General features: G+C 37.9%; 1 protein-coding gene across 1 annotated transcript in view; it reads right to left on the bottom strand.

Moving 5' to 3' along the window:
• opn5 (opsin 5) overlaps positions 1–20,610 on the bottom strand; it is a 62,326-nt gene that overhangs the window by 15,595 nt on the left and 26,121 nt on the right. The window contains exon 4 of the mRNA XM_040125761.1: positions 10,712–10,831. Coding sequence (XP_039981695.1) covers positions 10,712–10,831 — 120 coding nt within the window. The remainder of the gene's footprint in view (positions 1–10,711; positions 10,832–20,610) is intronic.

The following is a 20,610-nucleotide window of genomic DNA, read 5'->3' as shown; positions in this document are numbered from 1 at the left end:
AACCCTAGGTTTCTTTTCAGCACTGAAAAAAAGTCAAACCCTATCCTATAGCTTTCACTAGTAATGACTTCATAAACTTCTTTAATGATAAAATTCTAACTATTAGAGACAAAATTCATCACCTCCCCACCTCAACCAGCACCAATTTATATTAAAACACTTGAACCTTAGAAACAGCTTTAAAACATGATATATACTTAGACAGTTTTTCTCCCATTGACCTTCGCCAACTAACTTCAACAATGTCCTTATCTAAATCATCAACCAGGAACTTGGACCCCATCTCAACTAGGCAGCTCAAGGAAGATTTAGCCTTAATTAGCACTTGTTTGCTGGATATAATAAATCTGTCTTTATTAACAGGCAATGTACCACAGTCCTTTAAAGTAGCTGTAATTAAACCTCTTCTTAAAAAGCCTGCTCTTGATCCAGATGTTTTAGCCAACTATAGACCCATATCTAACTTTCCCTTTCTCTCTAAGATCATTGAGGAAGCTGGCACTGGTGAAAGTTACAAATGATCTTCTAACTGCAACGGACAAATGACTTCTCCCTTAACATGTCTCTTCACACTATTGACCATCACATCCTATTACAGAGACTGGAACACATAATTGGCATTAAAGGAACAACTCTAAGCTGGTTTAAGTACTATTATCAGATCTTTCAGTTTGTGCACGTTAACGATAAATCCTCCATATTCTCAAAAGTTAGTAACAGACTTCCACAAGGTTGTGTGCTTAGACCAATTCTATTCACCTTACATATGCTTGGTAATATTATTAGGAAACACTCCATAAACTTCCATTGTTATGTAGATGATACCCAATTGTATTTGTCAATGAAGCCTGATGAAACCAATCAGTTAGCAAAACCTTAAGCATGCCTTAAGGACATAAAGACCTGGATGACCAGCAACTTTCTGCTGTTAGACTCAGAAAGAACTGAGGTTATTGTATTTGGCCTCCAACACCTCAGAAAGACATTATCTAATGATATAATTACTCTAGATGGCATTACCCTGGCCTCCACCACCACCGTTAGGAATCTCGGAGTTCTCTTGATCAGGATATGTCCTTCAAGTCCCACATAAAACAAACTTCAAGGACTGCCATTTTCCACCTAACACTGTAAAACTCAGGCACATCCTGTCTCAAACAGATGCAGAAAAACTAGTCCATGCTTTTGTTACTTCTAGGCTGGATTATTGTAATTCCTTATTATCAGGCTGTCCCAACAAATCTCTAAATATTCTCCAGCGGATCCAGAATGCTCTAGCGTGAATGCTGAAAGGGGAACTAAGAAAAGGGATCATATTTCTCCTGTGGGAGCTTCTCTGCATTGGCTCCCTGTAAAATTCATAATAGAATTTAAAATCCTCCTCTCACCTACAAAACACTTAATGGTCAGGCACCATCATAACTTAAAATGCTCATAGTACCCTATTACCCCAGTAGAACACCACGCTCCCAGAATATAGGGTTACTTGTGGTTCCCAGGAGCTCCAAAAGTAGAATGGGAGCCTGAGCCTTCAGTTATCAGGCCCATTTACTGTGGACCCATCTTGCAGTTTGGGTCAGGGAGGCAGATATCCTCTCCACATCTAAGAGTAGGCTTAAAACCTTCCTTTTTGATAAAGCTTATAGTTAGGACTGGCTCAGGCTTGTCTTGAACCATCCCCTTGTCATGCTGCTATAGGCCTAGAGTGTCGGGGGACTTCCCATAATTCACTGAGCTCCTCTCTCCTCCTCTCCCGCTCCATCCATACGCGTTTATATACCATCAATACTGGCTACTAACTTGGCTTCATTTCTCTCTCATAGTTTTTTTGCATTCTTGTCTCTCTCCTCTCTCCTCCTGTCACTTTCGGTGGGTATTTCTGCCTCTGGAGATGCAGAGTCTGGATCTATAACTGCAAACCACCTACTGCCCCCATGGTCCTACTCATCATGCACTGCGTCAGTTATTATTATTATTATATTTAGCCTGATTATTATTATTATAAGTATAATTATTAGTCCCATTATTATAATTATTAGTTTTATTGTTAGTTTCATTGGTCTTGTACTCAACCCAGCTGGTCGAGGCAGACGGCTGCCCACCATGAATCGGGTTCTGTTCAAGGTTTCTACTTGTTAAAAAGGAGTTATTCCTTGCCACTGTTGCCAAGTGCTTGCTCATAGGGGAATGTTGGGTCTCCGTAAATATAACTATTAAGAGTACAGTCTAAACCTGCTCTGTATCAAAAGTGCTGTGAGATAACCTCTGTTATGATTTGGCGCTATATAAATAAAATTGAATTGAATTGAATTGGATGGCTCTATTTAAAGGGAACATCACAAATAAGTAAACCCTAGAATTATGTTATGCCCCTCCCTTTCAGTCAAGGGAGGGGCATTTTTAAAAAATGCAACAGAGGGGTTTGAGGCATGACCTCGTGGCTACGTAGTATGTGACGACGCCAGGGGTTGTGAGGACCCGGAGGACACTGACAGACTATAAATTCACAGTGTACATGGACAGAAATGTGTGTGCCCATGGTGCTCATGGTCAAAGTAAACCACTGATAAGCAGCTACTGTCGGGTTTCTGTCAAAGGACAACCAGCCTTCGTGAGAATATTAACACCCCATTAAGAGAGTCACTGTGCGGGTATCTGTGGACTATAAGCTCTCCTATGAAAGGCTCTAACAGCAAGTCAGTACATAGTCGTAGCCATGCGGTTTATAGTTGTAAGGTAACATTACTGTTTGTCAGCCCTAAATATCTACTGAAAATATATAGCACATTAATCAGTGGGTGATTATGTTGTGCTTACTGCAACAGAATAGAAATTAATCAGTTGTTCATGTCCGATGGCGTCTCTACGCCATAGCCAAAGGCATGTTAACATTACATATCTGTTACTGTTACTAGTCAGACTAAATTAGCTTATAAACAGAGGTCTCCCAACCAGGTTTTGGAGCTGTAGTTCTGTGAAAGTAGCAGTATTTAATCCACTCAATATGGATAATTAATGAAAAGAAAACACAATTATTTAAGTTGTAGGCTATAACTCTCCAGCTTAGAATCTGATCTCATGCACTGTGAAACTTAAAATTAAGAGTGGATCATGATCTTCCAAAGTGATTAGCCACACCTCTACCAATCTCCTTTTATACTGAGCATATTATTTTTACCCTGATGACACGCCACAGTCATCCTTATGCATAGATGTTTCAAAATAAACAACCTCTGCTTATCTATTACATAAGATGATTGTATATTTTGCATGTATTTACTCTTTAAAATTATCCCAAAAAAAAACAAGAACATTTAAGATCCTTGCATTCGGGAACCGCCAGGAAGGTACAGAAACAGCTATAGTTGATTTAGTTTGAAGTAAACAAGCCTGCTATAATGGTGAAGCAGTCAGTGCAAGTCAGGATGGTTTCACATTGTACACTGTGCAAAGGAGCAATATGTTAATAATTACAAGACTTGGAAATAAATTAATGGTATACCATGTTTAAGGTATTGGATGCTATGCAGGGAAACTGGACCCAGAGATTCCTAGCAGTGTTCAAAAATTCAAATATTATCCAGTGGGCTAAATTTTGTTTTTGATCTTCTGTGTCACTGACAAAGCACCTCATACTGGTCTGTACGATGTGAGTTGCAACACAAGACAGACATTTTTTTCAATTACTCCAAAGCTCTGCTGCAGAACTCCAACACCTGCTGGTCCAAAGAGACTGTGTGAGCAAAAGAAAAGGGCTGGCTCCATCACTCATCATCTCATCACAAAGATCCATCTTTGGAAAAACAAGCACTACACACACTTTATTTGCAGACATCAAGGGTTACTTATGCAAGTAAATTGCCTTGATATTGGAGTGGTCTATGAAAAGAAATACATACATCTTCTTTTATATGAATTACTTTCTTGTGACAGGCATGTATGATATTTTCTGAAAGACATTACACTGCTGTTTATTTATTCTCATTTCAGTGTTGTTACAGCAAGACAACACTACAAGGATGTACTGTATATTGCCAAAAATAATCGAGACAGTGCGGAATGGATGGTACTTTTATGAAAAGCACTTCATGGACGCAGGTCTGACTGCGTCAAGTGGACAGTAAAGAAAGAAGAAAGATGCAAAAGAAATATGAAATAGAAGATGTGAAGGGATTAATGGAGGGAAAGAAAGAAGAAAAACATTCTGAATGTATGTTGGAAAACACATCCAGCACATATGGAGCAATATCAGTAACATCACCATGCTTTTGAAGTCGTGTTTAGACCTGACAAATGTAACTGTAATATTCACTCTCTTTTAGCTCTGTTATGCTTCCAGCCAACTGATGGAAAGATCTGACTATTTTGCTTGAAAATGCTGACTGCTGCTACTGGGAATGAGATGGATGAGACCGGGGACATTGAACCAACACAGTAAAGTTACAGACCATAAAATTAAAACAATGAGCTGAAAGAGGCTGAAATGCTGAGGGAAACAGAGTTGGTGATAATTCTGTTTTTGTGATTACTAGCAACTTCTTTCACATTACACTTCCATTGTTGTTGAAAATATTGATTAGTGCAGCTTTAAAATTGCATTCATATTTATTATAAAATGCTGACCCTTTATCATTATTTATTATTTTAAGTAAAAGGTGAAATGAATAAATAAAGAAACAAACAAACAAACAAACAAACAAACAAACAAAAACAAACCAACAAAAGGCTAATGCTAACATTAGTGGAGTGGAGCACTGAACTCCAGCACTAGTAAACGAGACCAGCTGACAACACACACTGCAGCACTTCACAAAAGTATAGCAAACTCTGGTCTGGTAAGGAAAATAACTCGGTCCACAGTCTTTTTCTTTGCGAAAGCCCTGCGCTTGTAAGTCGTTATGGACAGTTTCACTGGTAGTAGTGTTGCAGCAGAGAGGCTTATCTCCACTGCTGGAGACATAGCATTAATACCAACATAGCTGAGTGCTCTTTTTATTCTTTTTGCCCCTTACTGCAAAATAAACAGACCGACTTCTGTTTTACAAAAAAACATTTACCTAGTTTTATTTAATTATTCGAGTAAAAGTGGAAGACTTTAATCTGTTTCCAAATTAATACAAAAAACCTGCATAGTCTCACACACTTCTCTTTTGCTGTTTAGTCAAGACCAGTAAGCTTAATTTACCATCAGTATAAGGGTGTCATATTATTGGTCCATTACTATTTACATCATATTACATCAACATTATTCTTCCTAATCAATATTTCAATGTCCATTTTTATGCAGATAATACAATTTTATATGCCCCAGGCTCCTCCCCAACCCAAACTCTACTCAGTTTTAGTCTGCCTTTAATGCCTTCCAATTATCACTTTTTATTCATAGACTTGTTTTAAATACCGATAAGACCAACTACATGGTACATCACTGTTTCTGAGTCATACAAATACTTAGGATCTGGCTTGACAACAAACTATCATTACTTCAGCAGCTTAACCCTGTTTATCACAGGGAATTATGCTTTATCACTCATGACAAATTTCACACACACCATTGCTGTTTCTATCACAAAGTTGGATGGATTTCCTTACTGACAACAAAGAACAGTCATCTTGTGATATTTATCTACAAGGCTCTACTGTTAAAACTAAAAGCCAAACTACCTCACATCTCTCCTCTCATATAAATCTTGTAACTATAGCACATATTACAACAATTACATTATCATAGATAATCCATACGTACGCGCTAATCTTGGCAAAACTAGTCTCAGGTACTCTGCACTTTTTAAATGGAATGAACTGCAAAGTGCCCTCAAGCTAGATTTGTTCATTCCCCCTGGTGATTTTAAAGCTTTATTATCTGTATATTGACTCTTGTAATTGTTTTTACTAGCTCTTTGTCGACTGTGGCTGCCTGGCTTTTTTTGTATCGTTGGTCTATGCTGGTTGTGTGCTTGTCTGATTAAGACTGTTTCTTGTTCTCAGATCTCTCTTGAAAAGGAGATCTCAAGAGGCTGCCTGATTAATTAACATTTATAAACTGTCAGTTATGTTTCATATTGCACTTCAGTGGAGTGAGAGCCTGAAAATAGCCCCCCCCCCCACCCCCCCGTTCTATTTTTCAATTGAGAATCAGTTTTGAAACAAGAACTGATTTTGAATTTAATCATTACACCGAGAATCAGAACCAAATCATGAGTTTCTCAAAGATTCCCATCCCTAAATTTGTGGTTTATCGCAATGTTATACAAAATATTTGGTTTTGTATACATGAGTACTGACATCAATTTTCCCCTATTTGATCATGCCTCAGTGTGTGCCACTTTTAAAGAAGGTGGAGTTTTGTACACATATGAAGGACCAATACAACCTACTAGTGTCTGTATTATTACTGGCAGTAGTATAAACCTCTGCTAAGCACAAACTGTATAGTATCAGTACCTTATGCAGATACTGTAGCAGCTGCAGAAAAACGCTTGTCAGTGTGCAGACTGAATATGAGGCTGATGGCCTCAAAATAGAGCTCCACATCAGTGAGTTGTGATCAGTGTATGAAGTACTGTGGGCAAATTGTTAAGCTGAAACAGAAAAAAAAAACCAACAACAAAAAACTGCATCTTCAAGGTCCGATAGCAAACTGAATAAATTTGATTGATGGAGAATAAAAGGAAGACAATTTGAGTAAGTTCAGTAGGTAGAGCGGGTTGTCCACTAATTGGTGAGTCGGTGGTTCGATCCCCGACTCCTCCAATGGGCATGTCAAAGTGTCCTTGGGCAAGATACTGAACCTCAAATATCCCCTGATGGCACAGCCATCCAATTATATGTGTGTGTGTGTGTGTGTGTGTGTGTGTGTGTGTGTGTGTGTGTGTGTGTGTGTGTGTGTGTGTGTGTGTGTGTGTGTGTGTGTGTGTGAATCAGTGAATGTGGCATGTCATTACACCCCTATGAAATAGCACAGCATGGCTCGGAGTGTCCTGACTGATTTAGGACATCAGCGTGCCAAGATGTTGTGACCTTTGCCAGTACTCAACTGTTGGATGACCCATTTTGAAATAAAACTCTTCACTTATTCTCAATACACCAATGTCATTATTCATGTCACAAGGCATGAGAGGACAGCAGACTTGTTTAATAACCTTGATTGTGAGCCAGGACAACTGCGTAAGTAGCTAGGGGGCAAACACATGGGCTGATACCCCAGCTTTGTTCACTTTCAGGACACACATGGTCTCTGTTGATTTAACTTTAACTTTGTCTGCACAGAGCGGGGCATGCACAGGTCAGCATACCACACTGATGTGCGCTAACACCAGAATCCATACAGACCAGACATATAAGTTCAGAGTTCATTAAATACCACTGATGGTTTGTAGCAATTTATCAATGAAATGCTCTCAAGTTCAAAACATGGATTTACAGGTAGCATGCATTTTTTGCGGGTATTGCTGTGTATGAACTCTAAAATCTGAAAGCTTGTCTTGGTTACACTTTTACGTATTTTCTAAACTGTGTCTTGACGGGCAACAATTTAATGTGGAAAAATATTGACCTTGAAAGATCTCTTCTCCTCAGTGTCTTGTGGTTTCTGCAGCTGCATTCACATCATATTAGAAAAAGCCAAAATAACAGAATAACCTATTGTCTCATCACTTCAACTACCAATGATTATGTTTAACTCAGTGGAATGCTAACATTAAAATTCATTTTATTAAGAAAGGCTAACTGGGCTCTAAACAGGCTGAAGCACACACTGATCATAAGTACACAGAAAATAACTGATGTTAGTGTCAAGGACAGCTGTGATAGTATCTCTAGTAACTGTTGATTTACTGCAGTACATGCTGCCTGAGTTGTTAGACTTCTATGTAAAAGCCAACTCATCTGCTAAGAGTATCAGAAGTAACAGAGTACTAGAAACCACATAGCAAAACCACATCCTATGTTAGCAATCTTTTATTTCCATTCTCTCAACTGGTTGATTTGTAAATGATGTGATGTTATGATTCTATGTGATAGCCTTTGAGCTACAACTTATCAATGAGAGGTTCTAAACAAGTGTCATGCTTACTTACACACTAAAACATGATAAATAAGTATACAATAGGAGTGCTGACGTGAAGGTATCCTTATTTCTGTCTGTATCTGATAAATTTGAAAACAAACCATTTATATGAAGAAAAAATAGCTCAAATAACCCAATAACCCTAAAATGGTCAGTTAAAGTTTAAGATAATTCAACTTGTTATCAAACCAGCAATTTGGTTCCATTTTTATTAGCCACACTGGCCACTGGCTCAGTGGATGTCGTCTTTTGTTGCAAACTGAAATATCTTGACAACTACTTGATATCAGATAGCTGTGTAATTTTGTACAGATATCATGGTCCCCAGAGGATGAATCCTTCAGAAGTTAGTGATCCAATTATTTTGTTAAAAACCAAACAAACTAATTAAATTAACTGCTAAACTAATTACATTCCCATTAATGGCAATTCTTAAACTGGGGGCTGCAGATTTATCAATGTATTTGTCCTACTGCCTTCAGATAGCTGTTACCAAAATACCAACAACTAATTTTTCTCTTCCTCATGTGAATGAATCTCCCACCTGTTTGTGTCTCTCCTCCCACCAGGCAGATAAACAAAGCAAATTTTAAGATCAGAAAAATACAAAACTCTTTAATAACTCGTTAATCTATGTTCCAGAATGGGGTAGTGTCCTGTGATGAGAGAAGACAGAATCAAAATCTAAATGTGAAAGCATTCCAGTGTCCAGAAGTTTGAACTAAGAAAGTAGTCAAAAAAAACCCAAAAAACCTCAGTTTCCAAAAGTTATTAAGGGAGAAAGTCAATAAACGCTGAATTTAAATTGGTGAATTACAGGGATTAGGGTTTGAAAAATTAAATTGGGACAACAACGTTCTGAGATGTAATGCTAGTTAATGAATAGGATTATTGAAATAGAAAAACAAAATGAGAGTTAATGAAAAGGCACAACAGATACACAGCCTCATCTTATCAAAACAACTATGGGAATGGAAATAATTTCATTCCTCTGACATTCCCTCTTGTGGCACACTGCAAATGAAATTGCAAAGAGTAACCTAATGCAACATGTATGAAGAAGGCCGGAATGATATAAAAATGAACTGACTGACACCTTAGGATGCTAATTTGTAATCAAGCTTGTTGCATTTGTTTCGGAAGAAAATTTGTACAACCTGATGAAGATTGAATCATAGTTATTACTTTTAGGGCTTTTGCACATCTTAAGGTAGAGGTGGGTACATACTTTGCAGAATAAAGGCCTACATGATCTTGATTTTGTTACAAATATTCAATATCTTTCCCTTGACAACTGTTTATGTTTTCAGGTTCGATTGTTTGTTTGTAAGCAGAATAATTCAATTATGACAGGAAGATTTTTAAAATTTTCACTTTTTCGTTGAGTTGAATCAGATAGTGGGGGAGCCTGCAGAACAGACCTGGTAAATCCAAACGTGTAGTGAGGGTGGCTTGGGAACACCTGGCTGAAGCCCCTGTGAGCAGGGTCTACAACTCCCACCTCTGGAAGAACTTGTCATGCATCATAACTTCCATTGTGGAGGCGGCTGTTCAGAGTTGCAGTCAGAAGGTTTTTTGATGCCTGTCATGATGGCAACCTGAGAACCCACTGGTCGACACCAGCCGTTAAGCTGACAAAGGAGGCCTTTTGGGACAGGGCCCAGGGGTCTCCTGCAGAAGTGGTTGGGCTGCTTAGCCACAAGGGTGGCTGGAAAGGAAGCTCCAGCCCACTGTCGAACCTTAGATCCAGGAGGAGCCATGCAGATTCCAACTTCGGCGTGGAACAATAAACCAACTCTCATCTGGTCTGGGATTGCCTCGGGTACCCAGGAAGAACTGGAAAATGTTGCTGAGGAGATGGACGTCTGGACTTCCTTGCTTAACCTGCTGCCACCACAAACCGACTCCAGGTAAGTGGCAGAAAATGGATGGATGGAGGGTCTGTTCTTGCTGACAACTAATCACATTGATATCATACAAAATTAGCCATTCTAGGCCTTCCTAATTGAAATATCAGAAAGAAATCACCTCCAACAAATTCAATGGATATAATCATACAGAAGGTGGACCAAGCTATTATACCATTTACCCAATATCTTATCAGTTCCACCTTTGAATGATTTGTGTGGTTGAAAAAGTACTGATCCATATGGTTGACCAAGAGATGTGAATGAGAGACAATTAAAAGACAATTAAACTTTTGTTGTAGTCGTAGTCCATAAATGTGATCAATCCACGTTTTTGTTGTTAATTTCTGTTGTTTTTTTTTAGCTAGCTAGCTAAAGTGTTAAATTGGTAACTAAAAGTTAAGTTATTTTTCTTTTGGTGTTTTTGGCAGTTAGCAAACAGCTTCAGTTGCATTACTAGTTGGCCCAGGAAAACAAGATTGAAACAGTTATGTTTAGGACAAGGCCAAAACAGACGCATATATTGTTCGTGGTTTAGTACAAATAGTTATGTATGTGAGCAACAATTCAACACAGTTCTCCAAATATAAATCATGTCTCAGCTAAAAGGATGACAGTCCATTTCTTAAAAAAAGCACTCTCATACTGATTTTCATCATGCAATCTATACTTTAGTACCGTTTATACTTTACAGTGAAATAATGCTGTTCTTGTGCTTATACATGTGTTACAATACCTGAAATGCCAAAGTCGAAGATGGCTAGATTAACAGTCATGAGCTCTGGAGGCTTCAACTTGGTCTTGCGTTTGAAGGTCATATAAATGACGTAGCCGTTCCCTGTTGCAGACATTATTCCTATAAGTGAGAAAGAGCGAGGAGGTTTGAGAAAATACCATTTACACTTCTAAGATACCAGTCACAATTGCCACTAATGCCATTAATAAATCTGAATGCACTTGATTTGTTTCCTTGACCTTCTCTTTTTGCTTTTGTTGGAGTGATTTCCTCATTCAACCCATATGTATATATAATGTATAAATCTATCTTTCTTGATGACGTGTTGTCTCACAGTCCAGATTCTTAGTATGAATGGCGGTCTTGTGTTTGGTTCACTTTTTGAGCATGTTTTGTTTGGCAGGCAAACACCAGACTGCTGGGACATTTCAAATGTAAATGACATGAGTGCTACTGCAGTTAATAGACAACTGAATTTTAAATTCCTCCCCAGTGCGTAGGTGGACAAACTGTTTTGCCTCCAACTGGCCAGCAGAGGTTTGGAAAGATATGAATGGACAAGACAATCTTTTGAGTTACATGCTCGTCTGAATGAAATTAGTGGTGGTTCAAAAAAGAGGTCCCCAGAAAAGGGTCACTTTGGAGGACATGCCAAATTTGCTTTATCTGTGCAGACGCTGGATTGTAAACAGCTGAAAAGGAAAGTCTTGAGGGAGAGTGACGTTTGGGCTTTCTGTCCAATATAGAATGTCTGTGCTGTCTGTTCTCTGATCGGCTGAATCAATGTACATCATAGGATACCCCCTTGGCCTTGAAGCATTCCTTTAGTTCAGCGGCTTTTGACTGGAAATCATAGTCCTCACTACAGTTTCAGTGTAACCTAAGAATCTGTCCTAGAAGAATGATTTTGGGTTTCTTTTAAGGTTTAAGGTTTAAGGTTTCTTGAGTGAATACTGTCTGCTGGGCATGTTTTTGGTGATTGGTTTTCGGAAGGTTGCCGTCTTTAGTTACTGTTATCACATATGGAAATTGTGAGATATAGGAAATGAATATATTCAGTGTTGTAAACCATCATCAGTTGTGTCATTCAATAATGTAAAAAAACATGCAATTCTTGAGAGCTGCTGTATCATCAGTATATCTCTTAAACAAAGCAATTAGAGCATTACACTGTTCCAAGTCACTATTTAAAGACTTCACACAGTCATTAGAAGAATGTACCCTCTCTCTCTCTCCAAAGAAGTTCTAAGCTTGAAGAAGAAACAAATCAGATAGAAAAACACAGATACTATGACACTGAGTTGCCTCATAGGAATGTTGAAGCAAGAAAACACATTCCAAACATGGAATGTGCCTGTGCCTTTTGAATGCAAGATATATTTATCTGAATATTTAAAAAAGTCCATGGAGAGAATCATCTCAGTAAAGGTCAGCAGACAATAACTGGGAGGTAATAGTTGGGCATTTGTTAAGATAATGTGATTATTCAAGACCAATGCTGTGGGACATGCAAGTGTACAAACTCTTTACATCAAAAGTCATGAGTAGTTCATTGTCACTGCATTCAAAATCTTTTGAATCTCATCTAATCAGATCCTGCTTCAGTTGTCTTGTCTGTTGAGGCACCAGTCTAAGCTGTAGTTGGCTGATTTACAGAGATTCTTTCACCTGGATAATTAAACTAAAATAATTGCCTGCTTGTGTAGATAAACTGTGGACTGTAAAGCTTAAAATCTCCTTGAAGAAGAAAAACATGAATGGAATGAACGCACGGACATTGTACAAATACCACTTTTCAATCACAAATATTTAAATAACTAGAATTACCGCTTTACAGTTGTATGCCTCCGCCAACCAGTCAAGTTGCAGTTTACATATATGTAGTGAAGACTTTGTAGGAATTTAATAAAAGGTATTAAGTGTGTTTTATCATAAATAGGGTATGAATTCTGGATTTATCGCCAAAATGTGTTTTGTGAGGTCATAGTGAACTTGACCTTTGACCACCAAATTCTAATGACTTCATCCTTGAGTCCAAATTAACTTTTTAGGCCAGTTGTAATGAAATTCCCTTGAGGCATTCCTGACTTATCGCGTTCACAAGAATGAGACGAATGTGGGGATTACAGTGACCTTGACGTTTGTCCCCAAAATTCTAATCAGTTCATTCTTGTGAACGGGAATGTTTGTGCCAAATTTGAAGAAATTCCCTCATGGCGTTCCTTAGTTACCGCATTCCCTAGAATGGGACATATGGATGGAAGGACAACCTGAGAACATAATGTCTCTAGCCATGTCTATCGCTGGCACAGAGGCATAAAAACTGAACACAAGAAATTCTAATAGAATAGCTACGCTGCAGAACCTAGTGGGTGGGAGGTGGCTTTAAAGTGTTGTTTACAACTGAATACTTTATTAAAGATAAAGGGGATATACAAGAAAAACTTGACAAAACTGGAAAGCAAGGCTATCAAAGACTTATCTGAAATCAAAAATGTATGAATTAAGTGAAGATAAAGTAGAGGCCAGTTGAGGAGAGAAAAACATGTATAGGATGCATACCGTCAATGCATTAATCCTAATATTATGAAAATCTCCCATCCCACACAATGCTACATATGAGAGGAGAATAAAATCAGGAGGAGAGCTAAAGATAATAATATTACCAAACATCTATATAATTTCTACACAAAAATAGAGTCTGTCCTCTATAAAGCCGATAGTGCAAATTACTATCTGGACATTGACATTATTTTGGAGATAGAACAAATACAATTAAGATAGAACAAATAGAATTAAACAAAATCAAGATATTAAAAGTAGGAGTCTGATAATGGGGAATATATACTCTCTACCACTGGAACAGCACTTTACATTTTACCAGTAAGATGATTTTTCTTGTTAGTGTGTGTTCACCATGAGTGTACTGTCGCTGGAGCTGGACAAACAAGCTAGATAAAAACATTAGTTAGCTACCAAGCATTCACTGGCTCACTATTTTCAGAATAAATTTGCTGAGACTAGCCAGATGCCAGAATTCTACACAGGTCTAAAACTGAAACCAAAACCTGGCCCATACCAGGTATTCAATATCTCATCCAACTGAACCAAAATGGAAGTGCCAAATTTAAGAGCCAAACCCAACCAGAGACCAAAAGCTACATTTTTGTTAAATTATATTCATTACTGAATGTTAGCTTGCTATGCTAATGCAATGGATTGGTCCTGAGTTGGACAGAGTTCACCGCTATGGCCTTGGGTCAGACGCATCCGGTCTGACACGCTTTCTTTTCACAATGATTGATTTCTGTGATCGCCACCGAAGTGTAAATGTAAGCATCAATGTGTCAAATTTCATATGCATTCATGAACATTTGTATGTCCAATTACTGCACAAAGGTGACTTTGATGAGACAGAGCAGTAAGAATTCTTGGGCGACGCTCCCTTCCCCTTAACAGTGTGTATGCCCTTTCACTGTGCTGCTGGAAATCTGCACTTGTATTTGTGCATTTTGTAGGTAGACTTACACTACTTTGTCTAGCCAATGAAAATCTAGGATAATCTATGATATAATCGGTAGTTCAGTCTGAGGGAGGCAGAAAAGTAGGCACCTGAAGAAAAAAAAATGCCGCCGCAGGAACAACTTTAACAAAGAAATGGTGCAAAATGCTGTTGGGTTTTTTTTTCTGATCTCTGAAACATGATCAGAACAGGAACAAATAAGGAAAAATAATTTCGGTGTGTGTGAGAGAGAGAGTGAGTGTGTTGGAAGCAATCCCCTATGATCAGAAAGACTGGTTATACAGATTAGCCTCGAACATGCAACATGGCTAGGTTGTATGAAAAGATAGAGAATGGAGACAGAAAGAAAGCAAGAGAAAAGACAAGAGAAAGGAAACAAAAGGAGAAGCAGAAGGAAGAACAGGGACAGAAAGCAGAAAAGGTGTTGGTTCAGCAGGTTAAGGTGTGTGTGTGAGAGAGAGACACAGTGAGTGCTTATTTCTTTTACAGGAGCATCAAAATGTTGAAAGGAAAGGTGGATATAGAAATTGTAATGCTGCTTTTATGTATTTAAGGTAAATACTCTCAGCACATTATTAGGAACACCTGTATCACCTTTCCCTCATTTGCTATGGTCATTTGTCTTAAATGATGAGAACTTATGTTTAAAGTCATACTTTAAATAATGTATTATGGGTAATTGCATTATATGCAGTTCATATATATCTGTGTGTGCAGAATTCCTAAATTTAATGTATCAGCTGGTATTTTGTAAGTGATAGAAATGAGAAAAGAGCAGGTGGTGGTTTACAGGTGGAAGAGCCTTTACTGCATAGTTTGGAGTTGTTGAAGCAAGATATTTTATTTTGGAGGATGGAAGTATCAGGGAGAAAAAAGATGAATATTTTAATTAATTAAATTGGAAAATAACCAAATTCAAACCTTACTCATAAAGTTTACACAAAATATGGCCCGTATTAATGCTGTGCACGTCAGCTGTGTGTTAGATAGTTAGCTATTTGGTAACTCTAAGCAATAGTATGAGTGGTTCGGCTATCCAGATATTTATCTCATCCTACTATGTATTGTTATAAAAAGTCTGGGTTTTACTTAAGTTGTAAAAATATATTAAAGTATTGCTCTCGACATCTACACTGAGATGAGCTTCACAGTGCTTAGCAACAGCACCCTGTTTGTTGAGAAGGCAGGGAGATTTAATAAAGCTAATGTTGTTACATAGCTGATGTGTAAGCAAACCTTTACCTGTTTACCTGGTGTATATAAGTCCAATATTAAGTCTCCTTGTAGCTCTGTCGCCTCCATCGACTCCTCTGGCCATCAAAATATCTGGCTCTTTTGCTGCTATATGTTTGATGTTTGTCACCAGTTTGGCTGCCTTCCCTTTTGTGCTGGGCACATTCCATATGATTGGATAGCAGAAATTTTCTGCCTGCTGTAGCAGGAAACCACTGGCAAGTTAGTGAGAACAGTGAGACAGCATACTGTACATTCGAGGGCCATAAAAGCCCTTTATTAGGATACACCTGTAAACCTGCGTATTCATTCAGTTATACAACCAGCCAATCATGTGGCAGCAGTGCAATGCATAAAATCATGCAGATACAGGTCAGGACCGTCGGTTAATGTTCACATCAAAAATCAGACAGTAACAGTAAAAGACCACGTTAGATTCCACTCTTTTCAGCCAAGAACAGAAATTGAAGGCTGCAGTGAGCACAGGCTTGCCAAAACTGCCTTCAACCGACAGTTGAAGGCTAGAAAAATGTCCTCTGGTCTAATGTTTTGCAACTTCTGCTGAGGTGCACAAATGAGTCAGCATTTGCTCATCAGACACAGTCGTAAATAATACTTAAATGTCTGAAAAAAGCAAAAAAAACAGGGATGCTTCACATCTGTCAAAGTTAATAAATAAATAATCCCAAATTTAATGCTATTCCAATCGTTCATACTGTTTCTACAGCCACACCACCAACTTTGCCTATCAGACAATTGTAGCTCAGTATTACACAAGTATTCAGTTAGTGAGTAAATTGTTGCTTAGATCTGCTCCCAAGATCCCAATAGCAATAGCTAATTATTCAAAGGCCTGAAAGCTTACAATTTGTAACCATGGAAATCTTCCCCATCACTGTACCTCAAAATGTAGAATTTGTCCCACATGACATGAAAAATTAATACATAAAAGATCTGTAACAAGGGTCTGGTCTGGCTTTGAGTCTATTAGTGTGCCTAAGTGGTTTGTATCTGAAAATTGCGTTGAAGCAAGCAGTATTTAATAAGTTAAATTTACTTACTTAGAAGTAAGTGTGTGTGTGTGCGCGTGTGTGTATGTGTGTGTCCATGGCTTTCTATGTTCGTGTGGACGAATTTATTTTACAAACCAATACAGACATTTCTGTATTGTGACAACAGTCTGTCCAGTCCTCACAACTTCAATGGGCTGTCTAAGGACTGATAGGTAATTGTAACCTTGACCTTGACCTTAAGGTTACGATAAGGTTTACGTTGGAGCTAGAGTAAGCGTTGGGGCTAGGCATTTAGTTGTGATGGTTAAGGTTAGGGTAAGAAAGAAAGAAAGACCAGCAGGTCTGTGTGTGTATGTGTGTGTGTGTGTGTGTGTGTGCGTGCTTGTTTAAATATATTGACATGTCTATAAAATACATCCCCTCCCTGTTCCACTCTATTTGATATATATTCCGGGTTGAAATTTAGGTATTGTTTGTTTAATTAGCCACTGGATTAAATGCACGTGTGTCTCTAGTTTACTTCCATTGTTTAGTTTTGTTTGTGCAGTGTTGTTTGTGTCATTAAATAACCAAACAGTGTGTTTTATGCTATTAAAAAACCAAGTCTTCTCCAAGTACTCAGATTTTTCTATACAAAATGTGACTTTAACTGAAATTTATTCTCAACCCACATCTGACAAATTAATTCAGTTTTAGAGGCCCTGTAAATATCATTTTGGCTGATTAGACCTTTTCTCAGGACTGACTGAGCTTGACTGACATCTCCCATGAAAGGTCATACTGGAAAGAGTGCCAGTCAAACCTGAAACATGAATCATGTATTAATTTGAGGAATGTCTCAGACTTCTCATCACTCCACACAGATGTGATGCCACAATTTTTTGTCTCTTCAGTTGGGCGGGAGCTTCATCTGACATTTAAGTCACATGCTTCAGGTACATCATGATTTATTCGCTAAGTCTGTCCATTGCACTTGTTTCACCTCAGCCAAGTATAAAAGCAGTTTTTCGATACTTCTACTGTTTATTAAATTTCACTCTTTTCCACTCCAGTTTTTAATGCGAAAATTTACTTAAAAAGAGATGGCTGGATACATCTTATAGACACTCTGTAGTTTTCTCTATAGTAAGCAGTAAATTAAAGTTTCGGACACTTACGAATCATTATTTTGCATCATCAATGACAATAATTTGCACGTCTCATATAGTGAATAGGGAGTAATTTTGGACACAGCATCTGTCTCAAGCAAAGCCACAGGAAGAGAGAAGCTCCAATAATTTCAACACATGATCATACGGACTGTCGTATTGTTTATCTCTTCCCTAATCAGTTTAACCTCTAGCTGAAGAGTAGGTGTGCAGGGCCTTTAACATTATTATAAACGTTATACTAGAAAAGAAGTGCTTTGTATGACATGTTGTCTGACCACGTTTGAAATCAAAAGTGTTTTTACCTTATCCGAACACTCAAAGGTGAAGTGAAAAGGGGCAAGAGGTGATATTGTTTAAATATGGAGATTCTCAGTCTCTCCAAGAACACATTAATACGGTTGCGCTCTGTTGTTCACAAAGAAAATGCCACAGATAGTTGTGTAACAAATGAAAAACGAGAGCTAGAGACAGAAGTTCAAACCCAGCATACTTTCTCACATCCACACAGTTGGCCAATCACAGCGTGAAGTGGGTGTGAATGTTGGATTTTAATTTTCGCAAAGTCAGAGTTCTTAGAAGTTACAAAAAAAAAAAAAGAGCTCTCTCGTACGGTTACATATTATATAGTGTCACATATTTTATACAAAGTAGTGTAAAGTTGGTCAACATATTTACAAAGTACAGTTTTACACTTCAGTTGTTCAGTGATGAGGCATAATGTGTCAGGGTTCACTGTGTCTGAACACATTAGACATTGTGTGTTCATTGTACTGAAAGACACACTGGATCAAAGTAAACTGAAAATGTCATATTTTAGTTTTTTCACGCTGCTGTATTGTTGTCTCACTGTTGTGCACAGTAAACTGAGCAGTTTTTTATTGCTGAAGCTAAGACAATACACAACAGGCCATGAAAATCAGTTGTTATTATGGAGTGTGTTGGGCCATTGGATGGTGGCTCCTGGGCTTCATTGATAACAGTGTGGATACAGAATGGGATTGAGGTAAGGTTTATAAGATATGGTTCATGAATAGGCTGTCATATTTTTCTTCTTCAGCACTCTCCTTTTTTCTCCCTTATAATAGCCTATAGTCTATTGTTCACTGGAAATGTCAGGACCTTTTTTATATTTCAGTTCCCTGTTTAGTGATGATTTGATGGCATGAATATTTTGCTGCCAATGGTTGTTGACTTACTGATTTGAATGGTCTAGCCTGAAGCTTTTACTTCGTGTTTCTTCATGTTTTATTCACAGCAGGTATGCAGCTAGAACATGAAAAGCGGCTGTACAGCTAGGTTAATTTGTATTTTAAAAAGGAATTCATCTGGAAGAATGAAATATTTTTTCAGAAGATTAGACAGACATCACTGACCCTCTTCACCAAGGCACTCGGGCTACAGTGAAAATTCTTTCAATTGTAACATTAGGGAACTATTTCAGTCGTCAAAATTGCATCCACCAGTTTGATAGAAAAGAGATGCAGTTAGGTGGCCAGTATACACACCTCTGTGTCTATGTCTATGTGTAATGAGAAAGGGTTATTTGCATTTACAAAAGCACAGAGATGTCAACTTTATAGCTTTGTCTCTTTTTTTTTAGGTCTTTAGGTCTTTACTGCCAGTCTGACTAACCTTCAAAAAAGCTAGAATTACCGCCTTGTGGCTGTATGCCTCCACCAACCAGTTAAGTTGCAGTTTACATCCTTGTCGGTCCAGACTCATATATGTAGTGAAGACTTTGAAGAAATTTAATAAAAAGTAATAAGTGTATTTTTTGGTGAAATGGTAGGTTTATTGACATGTATGATTCCAGTTGTATGTTTTCATATGCTTGGCCAATAAAGCTGACTCTAATAGAATAGAAAGTTGTAGCCATTACAGTAGACAATGTTGCTGCAAAGAAGGTAAAAATTCTAAAATGTACATGCTTCAACGTCTTCAACCCAGCAGCACAGAAGATCTAGATAATCACCGCAGTTTCCAGGTGGGCACTCAAAATTTGTGTCACCAATTCAGTATCCGACAAAATGTGAAATGTGGTCACAATCTCCCCTTCTGTTATGGCGTTGAACGATGGCCAGAAAAGTTTTTAGCAGAACATTATGTTGTCACATTAAAGTTGACCTTCAACCTTTTGGATTTATAATGTCATCACTTCATCATTTTATTCTATTAGACATGTGTGTGAAAATTTGTCATAATTAGCATATGAATTATTGGGCTATGGTCAAAAACATGTTTTGTGAGGTCACTGACCTTGACCTTTGAACTTTGACCGCCAAATTCTAATGAGTTCATCCTTCTGTCTAAGTGGATATTTGTGCAAAATGTAATGAAAGGTGTTTAGGTGTTTCTTAAGATATTGCATTCACAAGAATGGGACGATGGACTGATGGACAGACAGACAACCAGAAAACATAATTCCTCCAGCTACAGCTGTCGCCAGCATGGAGGCATAAAAACAACACAGCACCAAATGGCAGACAAAGTTAGCAATTAGCTGGTCAAGAGCTAAAAGGGGAGTGAATATTGGACTTGGAAGTGTAAATAGGAAATTATTTGTGATCATGCTTTATAAAGCGCTGCTATAAAGCTAACACATAAGCCATATCCATTTAATAAGGGAATGTTATAGAGCTAACACATTAGCCGTATCAACTTTATAGCGCAATGTTGTACAGCTACTGTTAAATGTTAGTCATAAGAATGCTATAAGGCAATGTTGTGAAGTTGTTATAGTAGTTATAAAAAAATATCAATAATTGCCCCAAAGTTTTAATCAGTGTTCAAATTGTGTGGGTATTTTACAGGAATTTGGGGTTGAAGTGGGTTTAAGAGATCCGCCTAGTGCAGGTCAGATTTGTTTCAGTAAAAAAAGGAGGGGGATCAAATTTCCTCCCAGCATTATTCAAATGCAGAATAATTTAAATGGATAACTTCCTCATGATCTGATGTACACTTACAACATTTCATATTATG

This window comes from Xiphias gladius, chromosome 4, assembly GCF_016859285.1.
Source record: "Xiphias gladius isolate SHS-SW01 ecotype Sanya breed wild chromosome 4, ASM1685928v1, whole genome shotgun sequence".
Taxonomy (NCBI): Eukaryota; Metazoa; Chordata; class Actinopteri; order Istiophoriformes; family Xiphiidae; genus Xiphias; species Xiphias gladius.
This window is presented reverse-complemented; position numbering and strand designations above follow the sequence as displayed.